This window comes from Cololabis saira, chromosome 10, assembly GCF_033807715.1.
Source record: "Cololabis saira isolate AMF1-May2022 chromosome 10, fColSai1.1, whole genome shotgun sequence".
Taxonomy (NCBI): Eukaryota; Metazoa; Chordata; class Actinopteri; order Beloniformes; family Belonidae; genus Cololabis; species Cololabis saira.
In genome coordinates, this window is record NC_084596.1 from 41,093,859 (window position 1) to 41,118,412 (window position 24,554).

The following is a 24,554-nucleotide window of genomic DNA, read 5'->3' on the forward strand; positions in this document are numbered from 1 at the left end:
TATTTGTTGCAGATATCCGCAATTCAATTCTTCCTAGTCAAAAGAGCATTTCAGAAATCTACAATTACATTCTTCCTGTCCACAATTGTTATTTCAGATATCCACAACGTCATTCTCTACCCAGGACAAATGACGTCACTTTTGCCATTCATGTGTTTGGGGTTTCTAATTACAGATATCTACAATTCAGTTGCAGATATTTGCAATGTGAATTACTGATATCTGCAACTGAATTAAGACTAGCTGTAATTCCAGTTTCAGATATCTACAATCTAATTCTGACTAGTCCTAATTCCAGTTCAAGATATCTTTAATTCCCCTCAATCCAAGATATCTACATTGTCCTTTGTAGATATCTTAAATTAAGTTTTGACTAGTCAGAACCAAGTTGTAGATATCTCAAACTGGAATTACGGATAGTCATAATTTCATTAATTTAATTGAAATGTATTTTATTAGGAGATATTTCAAATTGGACATATCTTTAACTTCCATTCTGCCTAGTCAAAATGACGTTATAGATATCTTGAATGACAATTCTGACTAGTCACAATGTAATTACAACTAGTCAAAATGCAGTTGTAGAAATCTGCAATGTTAATTCCGGATAGTCAAACTTAGCCTTTAACATTACATGTTAAAAAGTCTTGCCATAGTCTGATAGGTAAACGTCTACTTTGATGTCAACATACTGCCATGTGTCATGATGGGGTAGAGTTGGGACCGAGGTGCAGGAGAGACGAGGAGGCAGGACCTCCAGAAAACAGGGGCCAGATTCACCAGTATGTTCTTAAGAACGATCTTAAGAAATGTCTTAAGATCTCAAATTAAGAAGTTCATAAGATCGTTCCTAAGTGAAATTCCTCAATATTTTCTTAAGAACTGTCATTTCTTATGAATTTCTTATTTTTCCTACTTAAGATCTTCTTAAAATATGTCATTGCATTGCACGAACAAATAACATTTATACAGGTAGTTTGTGTCTTAACCGTCAGTCACTCACTAAACATGGAGAAGGAGAAAAAGAGATGCAGGAACTTTTCAAGGTTCTGGTGGATGAGATTAATGTGCGAAAAAAAATACCATTGGGGAAAACTAATAATTAACTACCAAGCTAACTAACATGCTAACAATCAGTTAACAGGCTCTTTGTGTAATTAATTACAAAGTATATCCTCAAACTATGACCTACTAGTCTAAACTTGTCTAAAATGTGTTGAAAAAGTTGATATTAGAGTCTTACCTTTTCACAGAAGACATTTTAAGACAGGTCAAGGTTGTCTTAAAGTTAAGAAAAAAGTCAAGAACAAATTTGAGAACTTTTATTTCAAGAATACAATTTATTCTTAAGTTTTTTCTTAAGAAGAAACTTAAGAAGAAAGTTGAGAAAATACTTAGAACTTTTTTGGAGAATAACTTCTTCTCCTTTTTCTTCTTAAGACTGAAAAAAAGACAGAAAAAAATTACACTTAAGAAGATTTTTTTTCTTAAGAATGTTTTGTGAATCCGGCCCCTGGGATTTAATAGCCAAAGTGCTGCTGAGCAGGATCTACAAAAACAAGAGCTTGAGCATGAAAAATAAAATAAAAAACCATGACGTGACAGGGAGCAGGGCAAAGACAATACAAGATATACAGAGAACTTGACGAGATACAGGTGCAAACAATCAGGGCAGATTGGAACAAGGGAAGTTCAGATGTAACTTAAACACAAGGACACAGGGGAGAAAAAAGTCGAAATGTCAAGATTAAGGTTGAAATACAATTTCAAGAAGATAGTTGAAATTTTGCCTTTTTTTTCAACATTTCAACTTTATTCATGAAATTTTGACTTTTTTCTCAACATTTCAACTTTTTTCTCAACATTTTGAAAAAAAAATCTTCCTCCTCTAAAATATAATTTTTATTTTTCTCTTGTCTGTCCCTAATACTCTTAGAGAAAACCCCAAAACCGTGACATGAACTCATAACCGTGACACTTTTACTTTATTAGTAGTACAGGTAGTTCTACTTTTTTTTTACTTGGAATGAGTAAACGGCAGCTGAATTGTGTGATTGTGCCACTCTGGAAACTCCAGTCTGAGTTACTCAAAGTTCAAAGGTCAGAGAAAAGCAAACAGGACTCGGGATTGAACCACACATCTGTCACATTTAGTTCATTACAGCAGCGTCATTCACCATTCTCATTTATAGTAAACATCACACTTTCCAGCCATTTCAGGTGCAGTTTTTACACAATGAGATTATGCTGACTGAAAATACTGCAAATACTGCAAATACTGCAAATACTGCAAATACTCTTCTGGCTGCCCGCCGAAACACCTGTCTGTTTAATCACGCTTTAGGTTCGGGTCTAACCTGCCGGAGACGCCCCTCAGACTTTCATTTAGCGCACTAACATCTGGCTCCGTGGCTGTGATGATATGTGGCACTGGCTCCGTGTGTGATGTGAACTGGTGAGTTGTTATCAGGGCGAGTATTGATCCGTGTGTGTTTACACAGAGAGCTGAGTGGTGCCGTCTCCTCCGTCACAGCGGGCCATAACACACTATCATGTTTCCTGCGATGGTGCAGGCGAGGGAGCTCAGCTCTCACAGCCGTCTACTCTGGATTACTCTGAGTTTGGTGCTGCTCAGGTAGGAGATTCACCCGCAGATGTGTCTTCAGTATTCACATTCATTACTCAGGTAGAAGTATAGATACTAGAGTTTAAAAATACTCCTGTAGAAGTTGAAGTATCAACTCAGGTTTTTTACTCAAGTAAAAGTATAAAAGTACTGGTTTCAAAACTACTTAAAGTATAAAAGTAAAAGTAATGTAAGGGGGAAAAAAGCCATTAAGGACAAAAGCCATTGAAAATGAATGTATCTTAGTATAATGTAAATATATTAAAGAAGCATATATGTGTACTATTGAGCATTAACATGTGTTTCAGAGAGCAGGAGATATGATGACTAGTTGCCTATAAGTATTGTAATGGTGCAAAAAGTCAAACTTCAGAGGCATGTTATCATTTATCCTAACCTTTATTGGAATGTACATCCAAGTTTAGTTGCAGGAATCTGAGGGAACGGATGTAAGAACAAAACTGGACAAGAACATCTGAAACAACCACAACCAAATTCACTCTATCCGGATGGAGCAATTTAACTGGATAGTTTTTATTAAAGGCCGAAATGAAATAGAGAAATGAGGCTGATTTTAAAATGTAAGGAGTAAAAAGTACAGATAATTGCGTGAAAATTTAAGGAGTAGAGGTAAAAAGTCGTCTGAAAAATAATTACTCCAGTGAAGTATAGATAACTAAAATTTCCACTTAAGTAAGGTAACTTTTTTTTAAATTTGCTGCTCGTGCTTAACTTCTACTGAGGTCGGAGTTGTTTGACTGTCAAAGATCCCGTGAGAACTAAAACATGGGTTTCAAAACATTTTCTTTCACAAGAAGCTGTAAGCCATGATCAGCAATATTAAATTAATAAAAGGCTTGCAATATTTCAGTTGATTTGTAATGAATCCAGAATGTATGAATGTATGCATTACAGAAAATAAAAGGACTTTATCACAATAATCTAATTTTCTGAGACAGTCCTGTATATGTCAACAAGTACCACATTTGTTTATTTACTGCCTAAAGAGCAAAATAACCGGAGTCAAATTCCTTGTTGGACAATGTTCGAACCTGGCCAATAAAGATGATTCTGATTCTATTTTGTTATATTTAGCTTTTTTTGTTTTGTTGTTTTTATTATATTATTTTGTGCTATTTTCCCTTCATTATATTAATTCATTAATTATTAGCTGATTCAAAGCAAATATCAAATATCCCCCCCCCCCCCCCCCCCGATCAGAGGGTCTGGCCTGTCGTCTATGAGGGGGGGGGGGGGGGGGGGGGGGGGGCTGACAGATAGTCTCCCGGGTCTGTTTATACCATCATCCCTCTGTCACAGGGAAAAAGACACTCGTAACATCTCTTCCTGGTCGCCAAAAATGTCCTTTAGACTAATAGTCCATGGGCCAGACCAGATATCAGCACCACTCAAGGTGACCAAACTTACTTATGATTTTTGAAAATATCCACATCTATATATGATATTCTGGTATGATAACCTTCCTGAGATGCAGCTGTATCATAATTATCAGCTCATGAAGTCACCACCCCCTTCATCCTTATGGTCCTGTGAGTATTCCAGTTTTTGTATTTTTTTTTTTTTGTATTTTGTATTTTGTGTTTTTAAAACTAAGCTGATTCCTTATCTCATTGTTATGTCCTTTATGTATTTGCAAGTGACATTAACCTAGTGGCTGTTATAGTTTCATAGGAGCCTAATGATGCTCGTCTAGTTTAAGGCTCACAATGACCGGTAACAACAATATAGTAGGGGTATATTATACATTTCCTGAATCCTTATGGTCCTGTGAGTATTCCAGTTTTTGTATTTTGTGTCTCTGTTGTTCTTAGATGACACAGGGATAAAAGATAGTATATCATTTAGGCGAAAATGCTGTAAAAATGTGTGTTGTTTATAGTTTAAGAGCTGCAGTAACCTCTATGTTGGTCAGAAAGATTCACATCTTAGCTTGAATGAATGCTTAAAAGGTTCCCTTTAAAATTATACCAAAGACAATATAGTGAAGCATTGACAGATTTCCTGTACATGAGTCTAAACCAGGATATGCAGCAGCATCTGAAATGTAATTTTCTGAAGGGGTTTTTAACTTCATGAGCTGATAACTCTGATCCAGCTGCCACTCAGGAAGGTTATCATACCAGAATATCATCTACAGATGTGGATATTTTCAAAAATGATGAGCAAGTTTGGTCACCTTGAGTGGTGCTGATAAGTGAAATTTTGGGCTCTGGCCCCTGGACTATAAACTGTGAGAGACTGAAGAAGAAAGACGTGATTCTTGACCGGGTCACAGGTTTCACAGCGTGGCAGGTGACAGGAAGGAGACCAAACACCTCTAAGTGACTAATATTATATTAAAACAATTATGTATATTAAAGAAATAAATAAATAAAGTTGACAAGAAAAAAAGACTGGAAAAATGTTGGGCTCACATTGTATGCAAAGAAATAAAGGTCAAAATAAATCATTGTGGTTCTTTTAGAAGTCCACCTTACTTTCTTTTCTTCTCTTATCTCGTTTGTTCTGATTTGATAACCCTCTCCATTTTTCAGTGTAGCGACCCGGACGGCAGCGAGCCATGAGCGCCCCGGCGTCCGCGAGGCCCGAGCAGCGGGAAACCAGCTGCTAGTTCAACCGGTGGACTGTGTTTTATCAGAGTGGAGCGCATGGTCCCGCTGTGACACCTGCCAAAAGAAGAGGGTGAGACTTTCCATGAGAATCTAGCCTGCATTAATGCAGAAAACTCATTAAACCAGGGGTCTTCCACCTTTTTTAGCCCAGGGATCCTTGGATGAGAGAAAAACAGAGCAGGGACCCCTGCTTGTTTCTTATTTTTTCCCTTATTTTTTTAATGTGTTTTAAGTTTTAAGCCTGGCTTATTTATAATAACTTTTGAATGTGTTTTATTCTGCTTCTATCACCTTATTAACCAATTCCTGACTGGGTTATTAGCTACATGTGTTTACGGTTGATGAAACTTTGGCCTCGTCAGACGTGGAAGGAGTAACGTTAGGCCGAGCTGGAACGTTACAATCTCCAGCTTTAGGCTTCGTTATTGTCACAAATTAACTATTTTCTAACTAGCGTTAAGTATAAAATAGCCAAGTCAATTTTGCAACAAATTTTATTTTCTTAAACAGCTAGCTAGCTGGTTTTTCCGCTCTAAAGTTGACATTAGTCACATGACTCACGTCATGGGAATCATTTATGTAGAGTTGTAGACTAAATAGTTATTGTCAAAAGTAGATTATTATCACCTGTTAATGGAGTTTTCTCAATCATATATATATATATATATATATATATATATATATATATATATATATATATATATATAGATAGGGTGCGATTTGTGAAAAAACCAGAGGGGGGGATAATTTTGAGAAATATTTTTATTCACACGACAGCGGTCCAACAGTATAGGCTATATGAAAACTTGTTTCTTGTGTAAACCTTACACTTAAAGGAGCTTGAGGCCGGATTGTGGCAGGATTTATGAAAAAAATCCGTATACATTTTAAGTTTTCTAGTAATAATGTCAGATGAAGCGTTCCAAACCCAAAAGAATGTTTCCTCTAGTGTATCTCTCCTTTGCCTTGAACAGGCTGTATACTGCAAAATGTGCTGCAATTCGGTCCCGAATTTCCCGCGCTGGGCTGTGGATGTGACGTCACATGACGCTGCATGTGCGTTCTCCCCGTTCTCCCGTGCCGGCTTCACTGTTGGCTGCAGTACCCCCGACGGCCGTCGTGGTGAAGGGTGGCGCTAGAGAGTCTCATTTCTTAAAAGGAGCCTCAAGCTCCCTTAAGCTACATAACGTAGGCGGTAGGCCTATTTTGAACATGAACTGAACCACTGCATTTGCAGAAATTTTTTATCCTAATATTCTTTTTAAATGTGCCAAATAAAAATAAATAAACAAAATTTATATTTTTTAAATTCTTTTTCGATATCAGTTTAACAGAAAAACATGGGAGCTCTCCTCAACCTCCACCATTCGATCAGCAATGTCAGATCTCGTTTCATCTTCTGTCGCATTTTTTTCTCTGGATTTTTGATTGTGATCCTGTAAAATATGAGGATATGCTGCTCTGGATTCTTTTCATTTTTTCATTCATTTGACTGACTATCTTTTATTTTGGCGGACCGGAAGTCGGACTTTTAGAATACAAGAAAATCCGGTTGGTTTTCAAAATAAAACTGCTTTCTGTGGGCCCGATTCGCTCCCGCCCTGTATCAAAATCACAGCACAAGCAGAATGAACACGGACTCTGTGTAGTTTGGTTGTTATTACTTGTTAATAATTACGATGTAATGGTGAATTTTTTTTAATTTTTTTTTTTAACTCTCACAAATTATTTTGGTTAAAATTGCCTTTATTTCCTTTTAAGTTGGAGGACCCCCTGCAGTACCCCCGGTTGATTACCCCTGCTTTAAACCATCACAACAGACTCAGTTGATCAATAAATATAAAAAGGGGCAGAAAAAAACATTATCAGTCAGCTGATTTTAGCTGTGAACAAGGGATAAATACTATACCCAGTAGAGCTTGTGCAGCAGCTCGTTTTTAAGTAAGAAGGAGGAAAAGGCCCTAAGCTTTACCAGCCTGTAAACTAAAGCAGCCTCTGACTCCACATCCCCCCTGGACATTAGCGCTACATCTGAAGTCAGCAGTTTAATGTGCTTCTCTATCTACTTTATTAAGATGCAGCAGAGGAACGAAGGCTGAACTATGAATACGAAACACGTCTTTCACAATGGTCTGTTCACCTTCAACAAAATGTGCTGGAAATACTTTATAAATGAGCCTTTTATGCAGAACCTCTCCTGAGAATCCAGCCAGCATCTGTAAGTGGGGTTTATCTGAGACTTAAACGGTGGGTTCGTCCACTGGGTTCATATACTGTATGTGCATGTGAATCCCCCCCCTTCCCGGGATTTATTCTGCGACCTGTACTGGGATACGGATAGTAAACCCATCTGATTCTGTGACTACGTTTACATGCAATCAAAATTCGGGTTATTGCTAATATTCCGGTTACTGAAACATTCGGAATATTCCGTTAACATGATAATTAATCATTTGGGATATCTGGATCAAACCAGCGACGCACGGAGAACGTGATCACGCAATTAGCGTCATTTCCGTTTCTTCTTCCTGTATCCAAATTCAAAACAAATGCTGCTTCGCACAACTTTTTGCTCACCTTCTTGTAAATCTTCTATCCCGGTACTTTCTACCGTCTACAGATGCAGAAATGTTCATATCCTTCATTACATTTATGAAGTGATTAGTCTCCTCCTGGTCTTGGTTTCTCCGTGTTTAGAAGAACTTCCTGGACTCAAAAGACCAGGATTCCTTGTGAACAGAGCATGAGCAGAAAACAAATTCATGTTCCGTTTGATGGGGATATCCCGTTAGGCCGTTAGACCCAGGGGTCATATTTGGGTTTTCAAAACAGGAATATGAGCAAATTTTGGTTATTCAGTTATACATGGCCGTGCAAAACCAGGTTATTGCTAATATTCCGGTTAGAAAAGGGTTATTGACTGCATGGAAACGTAGTCATGGTCTTAGCGTAACCATTGCAAGCAGTTCACATGGAGCCAACATGGAAGTAGTGACGGAGGCCCCATTGTGGCAGGGTGGAGGAGCAGCCACTCAGCAGATTGGGCACAGGTGTGCCCAATCAACCTCTCCACCCTGCCTGCCTTCATAAAGAGCAGCTGCACTCCAGCAAAAGGTCTGCTGGGAGGAAGCTGCTGAAGGTGAAAGCATGTGTGTCTTGGGTGAAAGAAGATCATAAAGAGTTCCTGCACGAAACCCTGTGTCCTCTGTCCTGTCGGTCAACCCCCGTAGCACTAGCCTTGCTACACCCATCTTTCGAGTTAAAGTTCAAGTTGACTCCAGGCCCAGCTGTGTTTCCCCAACCAGCCGACCTGACCATTTAATGATCTGGTTGATTGAGCTCCTTTCTTTTAGGGCAGGTTTCCGAACCATGATGCTTGTGAAAAAGTTAAAACAGATTCAATAAAAGCATGATAAAAAAAAAGTGTCATCATTGTCCTATCTATGTGGAAACGGGACGACTTCCTCAGACAGAACAGCCGCTGGTGTCCCTTCCTGCTCACAGCTTTGCAGTTCTCTTTAAAGTTTAGGGTAGAGTCAATGATTGTCCCCAGATATGTATAGGACTGCACTTGTTCAATGACTTGTCCCTTAATCCTAACACGTTTTGGCATTCGTCCTGAAATCAATTGCCATGTCTTTGGTCTTTGTCAGATTGAGCTGTAGGTATGAGTCTCCACACCACTTGACAAAGTTTTCAACCACAGGGCCGTGGTCACTTTCATTTCCCTGCAGCAGCTAACAATCACAGAGTCATCTGCATATTTTAAAATGAGGCGGTTGTTAAAAGTGCTCTGACACATGTTAGTGTATAAGATGAATAACAAGGGGGAGAGCGCGCACCCTTGCTCATATATATATATCTCAGAAATACTTACTTTGGCTGAATTATTCCAGTCTGAACATTATATGGGTTATGGTTCATCAGCTTCTCTCCAAATGTTAATTAAAAAAAAGCTATTCCACTCAGCAACCAGCTCCAACCTGATCAAGCTATAATCCACTGGTTGATATAAAAGAGCATCAGTCTGGGCTACACTTCTGGGGAGTTCAGCATGGTGACATTTAACATTTAAGATTCTTGGTGGGCTGCATAGAAACCCCAGCTGGCAAAGGTCTAAGTGGATGTACTCCCATCCTCTACCTCCTCCACTTTACCAGACGGGGAGAATTAATAAAGTTGACATGACAAAGTGAAAACAGCCCAGTAATGTGATCTGAGCCGATCTCAGCCGTTCCAGCTCCCCGGAGCCTCTCTTAGGGGCGATGGCCAATATCTCTGTTTCTGTGACTGTTGCTGTGCCTCTTTTCCTCCCTTTCTTCCCCAACCACTCAGTTTCGTTATGCTACGCTGGAACGGCCGTCTCATTTCGGGGGGGAACCGTGTCGTTTCCAAGGCAGAGAGGAGGAGGCCTGCGAGGTTCCGGCCCGCTACACTTGTGACAGCGTTCCTCTGTGCGAGGGCTTCCTGTGTGCACAAACAGGTGCGTCCTGCACAAACAGGTGCGTCCTGCACAAACAGGTGCGTCCTGCACCGCCATCGCCTCGCTCTCTGGTGTAGCACTGACGTGGATGTCAAACTAGCAGTTCAACAGCACTGATATGTGTTTGCGTGATGGGATTTTTATAACAGATCGTTTGTTTAAGGCTCTGAGATTCCCAAGTGTTAGATTTTTTGTAACTGCTGTAGGACTTGGGTCCGTGATGTCACAGTGCTACGGAAATCTGAATCACATTCATTCATTAATTTATTCATTCATTTTTTTATTTATTCCGATCATGGAAATATGCAAACAGAAAAAAACTAAAAAGAAACAAGTAAAATAACAACAACACAATCATCAACTAAAGCATATTCCATAACCAGAAAGGAGCAGGAAGAAGAAAATCTTATTCTACCTGCCCCTCCCTCAAAACAAAATTGAACAATAATAACAGATGGTCTTACCATTACTCAGTTAACATCACAAAGAAAGGAAAACAAAAAAATCAAAGATAGATTGTCTGTCTCCATACACATATATTATAAATCTTAACTATTTCATTGATACATTGCTATTTTTTTCTCTTAAAATTTTTTTTTAAACTGAAATATGTTTATACAGCCCTTTAAATGTTAAAATTATGCTGCAGGGGGGCACCGACATGATCCGCTGGGCGGTGCCTCTCACCCTTCTTCTCCTCTCCTTTTCCCTGCCTCTCTTCTCCATTACCATTTTTATTTATTATAAATATCTCATAGCTATCATTTTTGTCCATCGTTCCTGTAGTTTCTTGTGCCGGCCCCCCTTTTTTTCTCTTGTGTATGTTTGCAGGCCGGAGCCTCAGGAGCTGCGTTCTGGCCTGTGTTCCCGGCCCTCCCCCCCCTCTGGTCATCCCATTGCTTCTTCCACCTGCCTACGTGGATGTCTGCTGTTGCTGCTTCCGCCTGCCTGCACCCCCCCCCCCTCTGGTCATCCCGCTACTCCTTCCACATGACTGTTGTGTGCTGCTGACGCCCCCCCCCCCCTCTGGTCATCCCGCTGCTGCTTCCACATGACTGTTGTGTGCTGCTGACGCCCCCCCCCCACCTCTGGTCATCCCGCTGCTGCTTCCACCTGCCTGCTGTGTGCTGTCGACGTCCCTGACTCCCCCAGTCTGGCCTTCGGCAGGAGGGTCCCCCCTTATGAGCCTGGTCCTGCTCAAGGTTTCTTCCCTCCTAAAGGGGAGTTTTTCCTTGCCACTGTTTGGCTTAAGGCTTTTCTCCCACTAAGGGAGTTTTTACCTGCCATTGTTTATATAATAATTGCTCGGGGGTTTATGTTTATGTTTATGTTTATGTTCATGTTCTGGATCTCTGGAAAGCGTCTAGAGACAACATCTGTTGTATTAGACGCTATATAAATAAAATTGAATTGAATTGAATTGAATTGAATTAAATCATCATGTAATGAATTCCATAACTTAATTCCAACAACAGAAACACTCATCTGCTTTAAAGTTGTTCGGGCAAATAGATGTTTAAAATTACATTTTCTTCAACTATCTTCCTTATTTGAACTGAAAGTAAACATGTATTGTCAATTTTCTGGTAATGCTTTACATTTAGCTGTTACATGATTGTGGGTGTCTGTAACTTAACCAAATCATCAAGTTTCAGTTAATCTTGTTCAATAAATAATCTGTTTTTGTGTTCTCTGTTATGCATTCAGACAGAGGCTGCACAAAATGCAGTGATAAGATTGTGTAAAGTCAGAGTTTTCAAGTTGGTCGTCACTCCAGACAGCCAAACATCTGCTCTCGACCCCAGAACCCCCAACCCTAATAATTCCTGCTGACCATATCAGCCAGAGAAATAGTGTTTCAAAAGAATCGATTAGTGACTACGTTAGTTAAGAAGACCGGCAGCATTCTTCCATCTGCTTGCGTGTGATTGGCTCAGATGGCTTGGGAAAGGGACAACACCACGGTTGCTTCTATTCAAAGGCCAAAATCAAATACATGAATACTAGGCCTGTGTTGAAAAAATCGATTTTTTCCAATTCAAAATCGATTCTCATATTAATTCCTAAAAATCGATTGATATGTCTAAAGATTGATTTTTTTTGTCATTACATTACAACTTTTGGTATTTTTTGTTTATGCCCAAAAAAGTAACGTTTTGTTGGACACAAGAATAACCATGCCATGTTTTTGCCTTTAAATATGTTTAAAGGTATGAAAACATTAAAGTTTTCAGTTATAATTGCATAAATTGTCTATATTTCATTAATTTATATACTTTCTTGGGATTACATTTTTATAAAATGCTAAAAACCAAATTATCAAAAATTAAAATCCGAAATAGACCGAAAATGGAAATAATTTAAACGGAATGTGTTAAAAAATAAAAACTATTTCATATGTCCTCTGTTTGCTGCCATGGATCTGGATCTGGATTACCAGTTTGATCATTCTGTACCACGAACCCCAGCAGCTCCAGCTACCATCGATAGCAATATCTGCAAAAAAGAGATCATGGAATATTACCTGTCAGTGTCGCACTGTAACTGGTGCCATGTTTTCGCCTTTAAATATGTTTAAAGTTATGAAAACATTAAAGTTTTCAGTTCTAATTGCATAAATTGTCTATATTTCATTAATTTATTTACTGTCTTGGGGTTACATTTGCATAAAATGCTAAAACCCAAATTCTCAACAATTTTAAACCGAAAAAGAACGAAATGAAAAAAATAAAAACGGAATGTGGGAAAAATTCCATTTCATTCATCCTCTGTTTGCTGCCCTGGATCTGTTTGATAATTCTGCCCCACGATGTTTCCTAAAGCAGTTCTATCAGCATTCTGGGAGCTGATTGGTCCTTACAGCATCATGAGCTGCCAATACTTGCTGTTGAATCTCAATATAATACTAGTATTAATATGTGGCACAACTACACAGTCATATAATTCATGCAACAGCTCAGAAAACAGTTTTAATAACACTAACCCAAATCAATATTGGAATCGAATCGGATCTAATCAAATCTTGATAATCGATTCTGAATCTTAAGAATCAGAATCCAATCGATTCTTAACATTTGAATCGGTCCCCAGCCCTAGTTATCACAACTTACTATTTCATACAAGTTGTTCAGATGGCAGCACTGTAAGCTCTGCTGCACGTGCCCTTTCTCTCAGGTCGCTGTGTGCACAGAACCCTGCAGTGCAACGGGGAGGACGACTGCGGAGACATGTCGGACGAAGCCGGCTGCAGGAAGGTGGCCAAGCCCTGCAGGCAGGAGGCTGAGGAGTACTGGGGGATCGAAAACCTGGCCAAAGGGTGAGAGCCACGATCTCAGCGCCGTGTCACTTACGCCAGTTCACCAGATGTAGTCCATGTTCCAGACCAGATACCAGCACCACTCAAGGTGACAAAACCTGCTTATAATTTTTGAAAAGATCCATGTCCATAGATGATATTCTGGTAAGATAACCTTCCTGAGTGGCAGCTGTATCAGAGTTATCAGCTCATGAAGTTAAAACCCCCTTCAGAAAATGACATTTTAGATGCTGCTGCATATCCTGGTTTAGACTCATGTACAGGAAATCTGTCAATGTTTCACAATATTGTCTTTGGTAGCATTTTAAAGGGGACATTTTAAGCATTCATTCAAGCTAAGATGTGAATCTTTCTGACCAACATAGAGGTTACTGCAGCTCTTTAAACTATAAACAACACACATTTTTACACAATTTTCGCCTAAAAGATATACTATCTTTTATCCCTGTGTCATCTAGGAACAACAGAGACATTAAATACAAAAACTGGAATACTCACAGGACCATAAGGATTCAGGAAATGTATCACATCTTAGCTTCTGAAGGGGGTGGTAACTTCATGAGCTGATAACTATGATCCAGCTGCCACTCAGGAAGGTTATCATACCAGAATATCATCTATAGATGAAAATGATGAAAAAATCATAAGTAAGTTTTGTCACCTTGAGTGGTACTGACAAGTGAAATTTTGGGTTCTGGCCCCTGGACTAATGGGGCAGTCTTTTCTTTGAGCTGCTTTCTGTCGCCCTGCTCTCAGGATCAACATCATGAGTGGCGACCTGGAAGGAGTGGTGCTGGATAACAGATACTACGCAGGCAGCTGCCTGCCTCACTACATCCAGGACACACCGTTCAGGAAGCCCTTCAACCTCCAGCAATACACGCTGCAGGTGGGGAGCTGCAGCTGGTACTCCCTTACCCGAATACATGCTCTGAACCACAGATTCATCCAAATATCAGTTCAATTCATTTCAAAAGTACTTTATTACGGAAGAGTATTAGGACCATGCAGAAGAAAAAATATTTAAGAGGGGAAGATTTTTTTTTTTATTGTACACTTCGAGAAAAAAGTCGAAAATGTCGAGATTAATGTTGAAATACAATTTCAAGAATAAAGTTGAAATTTCGTAAATAAAGTCGAAATTTTGCCTTTTTTCTAAACATTTCAACTTTATTAACTTTTTTTTTTTATCTCTCATATTTTTTATCCTGTAGTTTTTAGAAGAAAAAATATTTAAGAGGGGAAGATTTTTTTTTTATTGTGCACTTTGAGAAAAAAGTTGAAATGTCGAGAAAAAAGTCGAAATGTCGAGAATAATGTTGAAATACAATTTTGAGAAAAAAATCGAAATGTTGAGATTAATGTTGAAATGTAATTTCAAGAATAAAGTCGAAATTTCCCTTTTTTTCTAAACATTTAAACTTTATTAACTTTATTTTATCTCTCTCTCTCTCTCTTTTTTTTTTTAATTTTCTTGCTCTCGATGTTTTAACTTTGTGTCTGTGAAGCGTCTTTGAGATCTTTTAAAAGCGCTATATAAATAAAATTGATTATTATTATTATTCATGAAATTTTGACTTTTTTCTCAGCATTTCAACTTTTTCTCAACATTTCGACTTTTTTTCTCGAAATGCATAATGAAAAAAAATCTCTAAAATATTATTTTTATTTTTCTCCTGCCTGGCCCTAATACTCTTCCGTACTTTATTGATCCCAGAAGGGAGTTCCTCTACGTCACCTTTGATGCACTCAAATTAGAATAAAAACACAATTTTTACCTCCTTCTTAATAAATTATAATCTACTTCCTGTTTTACTTCAGTAGAACAGGACCAATATTAAAACTACTACTATTTATCGTTGAATCATGACATAACTTCATAGTTCAGAGGTACTAATCACCTCCCACTCACGCGTTTGTGTCGTTCACAGACCAAAGGCTCGTACGACTTCACCCTGCAGTCCTTCGAGTCCTACTCCGACTACATGGACTTCACCCTGAAGGAACGGACTTCCCAAACCTCTTTCTCCATCGGCATCGGGATCCCGGGCGTTTTCCATCTCGGCTTCAGTTACAGCAGCTCCAACTACAAGAAGTCGGTTCAGAAGATTCGCCGGGCCTCTGGCACTGTGAGGCGCCAATGTTTATCTCTCCGTTTACTCCTACTTCTATTTTCCCTCCTGACCCCACACCATTGCTTCTCAACCTCCTGGGGATGGATAGATGGGACATTATGATTAACACAATTTTAAGACTGAAAAAATGACGTATACATTGCATCACCTCCTTCAGAGATATTGTTTGATTTTTTTCAGTTTTTTTTATTGTAAAAGTCTGTGGGTGATTGGTTGCGACCGGCAATCAATCGCTCGTTTAAGGGCCCACAACGGTATTATTTATTAATATTTCTAGAAACACTTCAGATAGCTCAGCTCAGTTCAGCTCAGAGCTCTAATGGTTTTGAAGCTCACTGTTATAAAAATCGCCAGTTTTCTATTTTTAGTTTTTCCTGTTAGTTTTAGTCTTAGTTTCCATTAACTATGCTAACTCTGCTTGGGATCATGTCACATTTGAATAAAAACAGAAAACAATGGCTTTTAAATCTGATCAGAGCTCAGGAAACACAAGCATCGCTCTCCCAAAACTGCCTCATCACAAGCTCCTGAAAGTGATCATAAATTCCTTCAAAAGAATTCAAACCTTGTATTTTAACATGAAAAAGTGAGTAAAAGAAGATGGGACGCTTGAGTTGTGAGAGTTGCCCTGTCCCAGGTGTATCCCGACTTGTTCAGAACTGGCTCGTCCATCACTGGATATAATTGAGGCATTTCCATTGTATTCAGAATCCATAAGCCTCTGTCAGGCCGAGACTCAAAGCAGGACTCAGATGCAGAGATATTAGATAACAAACGGCTTTTATTGAATTCACCGGAGACCTCGGGCCGAGTGACAAACAAATGGCTATAAACAAAACTAGACACTACTCTGACTATAGAGAGAACAATAAACACTCCAAGAGGAGGGAAAAATAACTAAAAAAGAAACAAACACAAAACGCTCCGTATGGAGGAAAAACCTGCCTATATATAATAATTTGGCTACAAACACAAATCACTCTTAAAGAGGTAAAAACCAAGAACTATAAACTTAAGCTAGGATGTAAGTTAACAAACGAAAAATCACTCTTTAACGATGAATAAAAAAAGTGCTATGAATCTAAGCTACGGTAGAAAATTTACCAAAAAAACCAAACAAAAAAAGTCACTCTTCAACGAGGAAAACGAAGGGCTATGAAATTTAGCTACGGAAAAAGTTAAAAACAAAAAAAACACTCATCACGAGGAATATATGGTTTAAGCCTGAATTATGGTTCTGTGTTAAACCTACACCGCGGTAGGGTACGCGGCTACGCGGGAGTCTTTCCGTAGCCTACACCGTAGCCTGACGTGCACTTCCCAAAAAATGTAACTACGCGTCAAGGCGACGCAGACCCAACGCAGACCGAGAGGGCTGGGATTGGTTTGGTAGCAACGTATTTCCGGTTTCCGGTTAGTGAAGCAGTCGTGAACTTTCAGAGCTCTTTTCTTCGTGTGTCTGTGATTCTTTTTTTTTTGAGTTGTTTTGTTTTTTTGAACAATAGTTGTCCTTATCTCTTTGATTCACTGTGACCGGAAAAGCCGGAAGCTAAACAAAAAATCCACTAGAGACGACGATAAACCATTCAGGAAAAGCGCAACCCCCTAGCGCTCTGGGGGGGTATTACACCGCGGCGAAATGGAGTGACGGAGAAGTCTGAAGGGTTCACGACGGCGTCACGACAACGGCGTCACGACAACGGCGTCACGACAACGGCGTCACGACAACGGCGTCACGACAACGGCGTCACAACAACGGCGTCACAACAACGGCGTAGGCTCTGCGTTGGTTTTTCCAAAGATCCTCTATACAGAAGATAGCGCATTACCGTTACTGCCAAGGGTATGCAATGGTATACACTTCCTGTCTCCTAAGTGGGCATGGCCCTCTCCCCACATCGTTTTGGAACATACAACACTAGATACAGTACAACTTTCTTCCAAAAATACTTAAATAATAAAAATAACAGTATTATTAAGCAAAGAAGCAAGTTTTATTTTAGTTTTAAACTTCATTTTATCCGATGGGAAAACGATGAGAGCCAAATCTCGCGAGAGTGTGTTGCTCGGACAGAGACAGGTCTCAAACAAAGTTCATTTTCTCCTCATCTGTCGGTCTGAAAATTGCCATTTTGGTGTCAGAATGTTCAGAAGGTTTGTGGCTTTTGAAAAATGGGTCCCATATTTACTTAGGTTAATATGGGGCGAAGGAATTGGTAATAATCTGTGCTCACGTTCACTTTTCCCATAGGACTCAATAGACTCAGGACCTACTTCCGGTCTCCTAAAGGGGCAGTCACGTGACACAGATACAGGAACTCAAACCTTAGTGGGCTGTCTCGTTTATTGAACGTCTCTGGTTTAACGCAGAACCTTAATTCAGGCTTTACTACGATTACTACGGCTGTGGACGTGGACCAAGGCTCTGGTGGAGGACGAAGGACGAAGACACTCTGGCACAAGACAAGGGGAACAGACTATTTAAACAAATGGAGGGAAATAGGAGACAGGTGGAAACACTTAGGACAATCATACTGAGACACATGAGGAAGAGCAAGGGACCTGAAACCAGATAATTACTTTTCAAAATAAAACAGGAAATGACAGGACAAAACAAACCTAAGACAAGACAACCTCACCACGGTGTGACAGCTTCCCTCAGACGTGTGCTCTGTGCTTCCCAGACCAACAGTTTTGTCCGGGCCAAAGCAGAGCTGGAGTTGGCCCAGTACATCCTGAAGTCGGACGGTTTGGTGCTTCACCCGGAGTTCCTGCGGCGCCTGCGCTCGCTGCCACAGTCCTACGCCTACGGGGAGTACAGACAGATCTACAGGGACTATGGAACCCACTACATCACGGAGGCCGCCCTCGGAGGAGACTATGAGTACACCATCATCTTGAACAGGGAACACCTGGAGAAGTCAGGTACAAGGGGGGGGACCAGAGTCTAGTCAGGAATGTCAGAAGAGCTTTTGATTGATTGATTGATTGATTCAGTGCTTCTCAATCCTGGTCCTCGTGGGCCCCTGTCCAGCATGTTTTAGATGTTTCCCTGCACCAACACACCTGATTCTAATTAATAGTCCTCATTAGCTTGTCACCAAGGTCTGCACAACTCTGTTGATGACACAGGTACTTTTATCACGGTGCGCTGAAGCAGGGTAGCATCTAAAACATGCAGGACAGGGGCCCACGAGGACCAGGATTGAGAAACACTGGATTGATTGATTGATTGATTGATTGACTGATTGATTGATTGATTGATTGATTGATTGATTGATTGATTGATTGATTGATTGATTGATTGATTGATTGATTGATTGATTGATTGATTGATTGATTGATTGATTGATTGATTGATTGATTTATTTATTTATTTTGTTCATGTAAAAGACAACAATTAAAAGAGAAGATAAGAAAACAAAACAAAACAAACAAGAATTTCATCCTTTAACACTTAAATATCTTAATTTACATGTGCAAAAAGGAGTAGGAAGAAGTGTAAACTTATTTAATCCTACCCCCATTCACTAATCATTTATTAACACGTATTTATGATAACTAACTATACTATAATTATACTCACACACTTACCTATACATACATACACATAGTTGAATATTTCTATATATTTGTACACACATGCCCAAATAAATATTCTATAAATATACTTATTTATACCATACTATCTCTATATTAACTCCATCTGGTGGATATCTATATACATGTATATCTACATACACACATATACACATACATATTCGCTCCTAAAGACCCTTCCTCTTTGTACCTTGTGAAAATCATGCTTTATATTTGTTTTTAAACTGGTTAATGTTTGCGTTTCATTTCCCAAAAGTGCCAAGACGATGAAATGAATGTCCATTTGGTCCTCCTGAAGAGGTTTGTACAGGGCAACATGATATCAATAATCTATTTGTTGTTTCTAGATTACTCACTGGATCAATACAAGTCGTGTGTGCAGGCGGGCCTAGACGTCGGGGCAAACATCTACGGCTATTACGTGTCAGTGGGAGGTCAGGGTGGATCCTGCAACGGCTTTCTGAATGAAATGGGAGGTGAGGTTCCTCAGGGTCTGCAGGAACGCCGCTCTTTCGTTCCTGACGACTGACCCTGAGTTGTCGCTCTCTTGTCTCGCCAGAGGACACGAAGAAGGGGCGCACGGTGGAGGACTTCACTGCTGTCGTGAGAGGCGGGAGCAGCGAGTCCATCACTGCTCTGCTGGACAAAAGGCTCCCCACCCCACAGCTGATGAGGCTGTGGGGGGAAGGCGTGCGCTTCAACCCTGACTTCATTCGGAAAACAGTGAGAAGTTCCCGCTTAAATACGACTTACGAGCTTTTCATTGACTGCTCTTTGCTTGTGCCTCACCAGCCCCTGTAATTTCAGCTGATATTAATACGACACTTCTTCCTCCGTCTCATTCTGAGCAGTAACCAAACTGTGCACGAGCAATGTTGACAGAACAACTGGACACACAGCCAGCGTTGGTGCAGCACAGAGTCAAAGTACAAATGAGCTGATCGATGGCGATTTAGACGAGAAACAGCACGTGACTGATCTGTCTGATCTGCTTTTACCCTATAAACCCTGGCGGACCCTGAGGTCCTCCGGTACTGACCTTTTAATCATTCCTAAAGTCAGAACCATAACCCACGGTGAGGCATCATTTCAATCACTACGGCCCACGTCTGAGGAATAGAGCAGCAGAACCTCAGGGTTCAGAGACTGTTGATGCTTTTAAAAGCAGGCTCAAGACTCACCTTTTTAATTTGGATTTTAGCTGATTCCTTTTAGTCTTTCTTGTATTCCTTTTTTTAACTAGCTGTTCTTGTTTTTTTAATCCAGGTCTTATGGTTTTAAGTTGTTCTTATTGTTGTTTGAGCAGGTCTTGCTTTCTAGACTTACTTTTAGGATTTTATGTTATACTTTTAAACTCTTTTATTGTGTATTTTAACCTCATAGCCTATCTTCTACTGCTTTGGCCTAAACTGAACAGGAAGTCAGCCATTTTTAATTAATCGTGTAATCTTGGCACAATTTATGCCATTCCTTCGGCCACTTCTTCGCCCAAAGCGTAACGTGCACCGAGGTGTGTTATTCATCAAAATGTGTGTCTTGATCCAGAGACGATGCGCATTACTTTTCTCAGTCAAAAGCGTTACCATGGCGATGATAGACGGCAAAAAGCGTGCCCCCCCTTCATCTGATTGGTCCATATTTGATAGTTCCTACTTTCTGCCATAACTGTTGAATGGTTTGACATAAAGACTCGTGGGTGGTGTCATCGGACTCGGTTTTGAGTCCTTGAACATAATTGGTGCAAATTAGCCCCGCCCCTTTTTCTGATTGGTCGATAATTGATAGCTGTTATTTTCTGCCATAACTTTTGATTGGTTTGATATAGAGAGTAGTGGGTGGTGTCATCGGACTCGGTGAATTAAGTTTTATGTTTTATGTAAAGCGCTTTGCGTTGCACTTTTTATTTGTATGAAAAGTGCTAAACAAATAAAGTTTGATGTGATTTGAAACCGCCAGTGTGCCACTGTGGCCTTCTGGGGGACGAGCTGCTCGGCCCCACGGCTCCGTCTGGACTGGTTGCAGAGCAGCTCTCCCTTTCAGACACCTGGATCAGAGCAGTAGCAGATGCTGGTTGGATAACAACGTGTGTGTGACTAGATGCAGCCGCTGTTCGAGCTGGTGACACCCGGAGACTTCTCCCATCATGCCGCCCTGAAGAGGAACCTGAAGCGGGCGCTGTCGGAGTACCTGGGGGAGGTGGATTCGTGCCGCTGCGCCCCCTGCCACAACAACGGAGTGGCCGTCCTGAAAGGTGTCCTTCTCCTCCTGCACCACTTATTCACCATATCCGTGCATTTCTTTGCCTTTTCTAGTCTTTTACTCTGCAAGACTGGTGACATGTCTTATTTTGGGTTTTTAGGGACCTTATGCAAAACATGAGAAATATATGCTTACATGTGGTGCCTGATAAAATTAGTATAATTAAATGTAAGAATGTTTTCTTCCTCACAGGCACAAGGTGCGAATGTGTGTGTCCTGCTGGCTACACTGGACGAGGCTGTGAGATCACCAACAGGGAAACAGGTACACACACACACACACACACACACATCGATATATATATATATATATATATATATATATATATATATATATATATATATATATATATATATATATATATCAGGGCTGGGGATCGATTCAAATGTCAAGATTCGATCCGATTCGATTCTGATATCAATTTGGGTTAGTGTTATTAAAACTGTTTTTTGAGCTTTTGCATGAATTATATGACTGTAGTTATGCAACATATTAATACTAGTATTATATTGAGATTCAACAACAAGTATTGGCAGCTAATGATGTTGTAAGGACCAATCAGCTCCCAGAATGCAGATAGAACTGAAACAGCGTGGGTCAGAATTACCAAACAGATCCAGGGCAGCAAACAGAGGATCCATTTCGGTCTTTTTCGGTTTAAAATTTTTGACAATTTGGGTTTTAGCATTTTATGCAAATGTAACCCCAAGACAGTAAATAAAGTATTGAAATATAGACAATTTATGCAATTATAACTGAAAACGTTAATGTTTTCATACCTTTAAACATATTTAAAGGCAAAAACATGGCCCCATGTCACAGTGCGACACTGACAGGGCATAATCCATGATGTCTTTTTGGCAGATATTGCTATCGATGGTAGCTGGAGCTGCTGGGGTTCGTGGTCATCTTGCAGCAGCGGACAGAAGACGAGGAGCCGGCAGTGCAACAACCCGGCCCCCAGTAACGGAGGCCTCGCATGCAGAGATCTGCCGCAAGAGTCTACCCAATGCTTTTAAAACCTTTGATGCTCAGTAAAGCTGTATAAAGATAAAGGTCAATAAAGATGTGTGAAGGGCCTGCTGAACAACAGATGATCAGTGTGCTGTGTCTGTTCTGACCGCATGGGTGACACCGTTTCATACTTGAGAATGGCCAATCTGTTAGTAGGATTTGCAGCAGGCTCTGACCTGGATTCAGCTGCTCTTATCCCGTTTGAACCTTTATAAATGAGGCTTTTTGCAAAATGTCATGGTATAAATTAAAGAAACATAAGGCTTGCATCTGGTTCTAATGAAACCTCATTGACTAAACTTGTGACATGGAGGGCGGACTTAAAAGAGGACATTTCAGAAGACGACTGGAAAATAATATGTGAAAAATCTCAGAAGCAAACAGCAAAAACGAATCTAAAGCTACTCTAAAGCTACATATACAACTCCTGTCAAATTAAATAAATATAACTAATATACCTGACAATTGTTTAAAATGCAATGAGGGCTTCCGGTTGGTGAGCAGATGGAGTAGACGTGTTTTGCGAGTGCTCCCGTGAATGCCAAACTTTTTAAACCACAAAGCCCCCAAACTTTCAAACTTTTTCCTTTAAAAAGGATTCCCTGTTGTTGTTTTTCTTTTTTTTGTCTTGAACGAGCCCACTTACCTCCGAGATGGCTTCGAAGAGCGGCAAGTCGGGCAAAAGGGACGATGCTGACGCTGTCTTAACCCTGGCGGCCATTACCACGCTGCTGGAGGAACACCGAGCTGCCCTGGCTGCCGAGTTCAAAAATACTTTCAGTCAGCTCGACTCCAAACTCGACCAAACGCGGCTCGCGGTCGAGGACCATGGCCAACGTGTTTCGTCCCTTGAACTCGCCACAGAAGACCTCAGCCAGCGAGTTACGGACCTTGAAGGCATCTGCTCGACTCTACGAGATGATAATGCTCGGCTAAAGGCTAAGGTCGTAGATTTGGAAAGCCGAAGCAGGAGGCAGAACATACGTATCCTGGGTTTACCGGAGTCGACTGAGAGCAGGTCTCCTACGGCTTTCTTCTCCAAGCTGCTGTGTGAGGTGTTCGGGAATGATACGCTGCCGTCACCGCCAGAGATAGACAGAGCGCACCGCTCTCTCGCCGCCAGGCCGGCCCCCGGACAGAGACCGCGTCCTGTCATCCTCCGCCTGCACCAATACCAGACCAAGGATATCCTCGTGAGGGAAGCGTGGCGGAGAGGGAAGCTGGAATATCACGGCCACCCGATCCGGGTCATGGAGGATTACAGCCCCGAAGTTGCCAGCCAACAAGCGGAATACAGCAGAGTTATGTCGGAGCTTTATCACCTGGGTCTGAAGCCGGCTCTGCTCTTCCCCGCCCGGCTCCGGCTCACGCTGTCCGGGGGAGCCAGAAAGTGGATCGGCTCCGTGGATGAGGCGCGCAAATTCATCACGAGTCATCACGAGCCAAACCCGCCGTAATGGGACTGTTGAACGCTTTCACAGCTCCACTCTGCAGCTCGGTGTGGTTCACTGGCGCTCACTGACTTTTTTTTTTTTTCTCTCTCTTTTTTTACGTGAGTCATTATAATAATCCTGAGGGGAGGGTGAGTACCCCCGCGACAACTGTTTTTGTTTTTTCAGTCTTTTTTTGCCTGAAATCTTTTTGGGGTTAGTGTGTTTAGAACCTTATTTTCTCTGTTGTTAGTTTGACTGCCCCTTTGCAAATGTTATTAATTTGCAGTTCTTTTTGGCTATTTAAGGGAAAGAGGGGAAAAAAAAAATAAATAAAAAAAATAAAAATAAAAGCTTTTCCAATTTATCTATAAGTTTTGTAATAATTGTAAGCTGTTAACCTTACTTTTACGCTGCTTAAGTCGAAGTTTTATATTTTATATTTTTGTACAAATATTTCTGGGCTCATATCGGGACTTCCAAGCCAAGATTTGAGAGGGTATTTCTTTTTTTTTAATTTATATCTACACGTTTTAAGGTGCTAATTTCATATATGTATATATCCATGATACGGGAGCAAAAGCTATTAGTGTGTAGGACAGGAAGATGCGTTATTGCACTTTGTTTGTTTTGAAGAGCTTGCTGCTTTTTTTATTTTTCTATAGCAGCTGTCTTAGTTGGGGTGGGTGGGTTGGGGGGATATGTCACTGCCAGAAACTTTGCATTAACTCTTTTCAACTCATTACTTAATGTGGGCCACATTCAACCTCCTTTCCCTTTTCTTTTTTTTTGCCTAGGTCATTGTGCTCACCTCCTAATTTTTCTTCTTAAATATTATGAATAGATTCTTGAAGCTGGTGAGCTGGAATGTTAAGGGTCTGAATCACCCTGTTAAAAGGAAAAGGGTTTTCTCACATCTAAAACATCTTAAAACAGAAATAGCCTTTCTACCAGAAACTCATATTCGCAGTTCTGATAATAGCCGCCTGTTCCCGAGGTGGTCAGGGCAGGGATTTCACTCCTCCTTTCAAGCTAAGGCCCGAGGAGTTTCAGTTCTG

At 40.5% G+C, this 24,554-nt stretch overlaps 1 protein-coding gene across 1 annotated transcript in view; it reads left to right on the forward strand.

Annotated features, from left to right (window-relative positions):
- LOC133452259 (complement component C8 beta chain-like) overlaps positions 1-22,146 on the forward strand; it is a 119,700-nt gene extending 97,554 nt beyond the window's left edge. The window contains exons 14-25 of the mRNA XM_061731479.1: positions 2,548-2,635; positions 5,182-5,329; positions 9,595-9,742; positions 12,917-13,058; positions 13,815-13,947; positions 14,990-15,187; positions 17,878-18,118; positions 19,141-19,269; positions 19,353-19,516; positions 20,891-21,044; positions 21,245-21,316; positions 21,917-22,146. Coding sequence (XP_061587463.1) covers positions 2,548-2,635; positions 5,182-5,329; positions 9,595-9,742; positions 12,917-13,058; positions 13,815-13,947; positions 14,990-15,187; positions 17,878-18,118; positions 19,141-19,269; positions 19,353-19,516; positions 20,891-21,044; positions 21,245-21,316; positions 21,917-22,071 — 1,772 coding nt within the window. The 3' untranslated portion in view covers positions 22,072-22,146. The remainder of the gene's footprint in view (positions 1-2,547; positions 2,636-5,181; positions 5,330-9,594; positions 9,743-12,916; positions 13,059-13,814; positions 13,948-14,989; positions 15,188-17,877; positions 18,119-19,140; positions 19,270-19,352; positions 19,517-20,890; positions 21,045-21,244; positions 21,317-21,916) is intronic.
- The last annotated feature ends 2,408 nt before the right edge of the window (positions 22,147-24,554 follow it).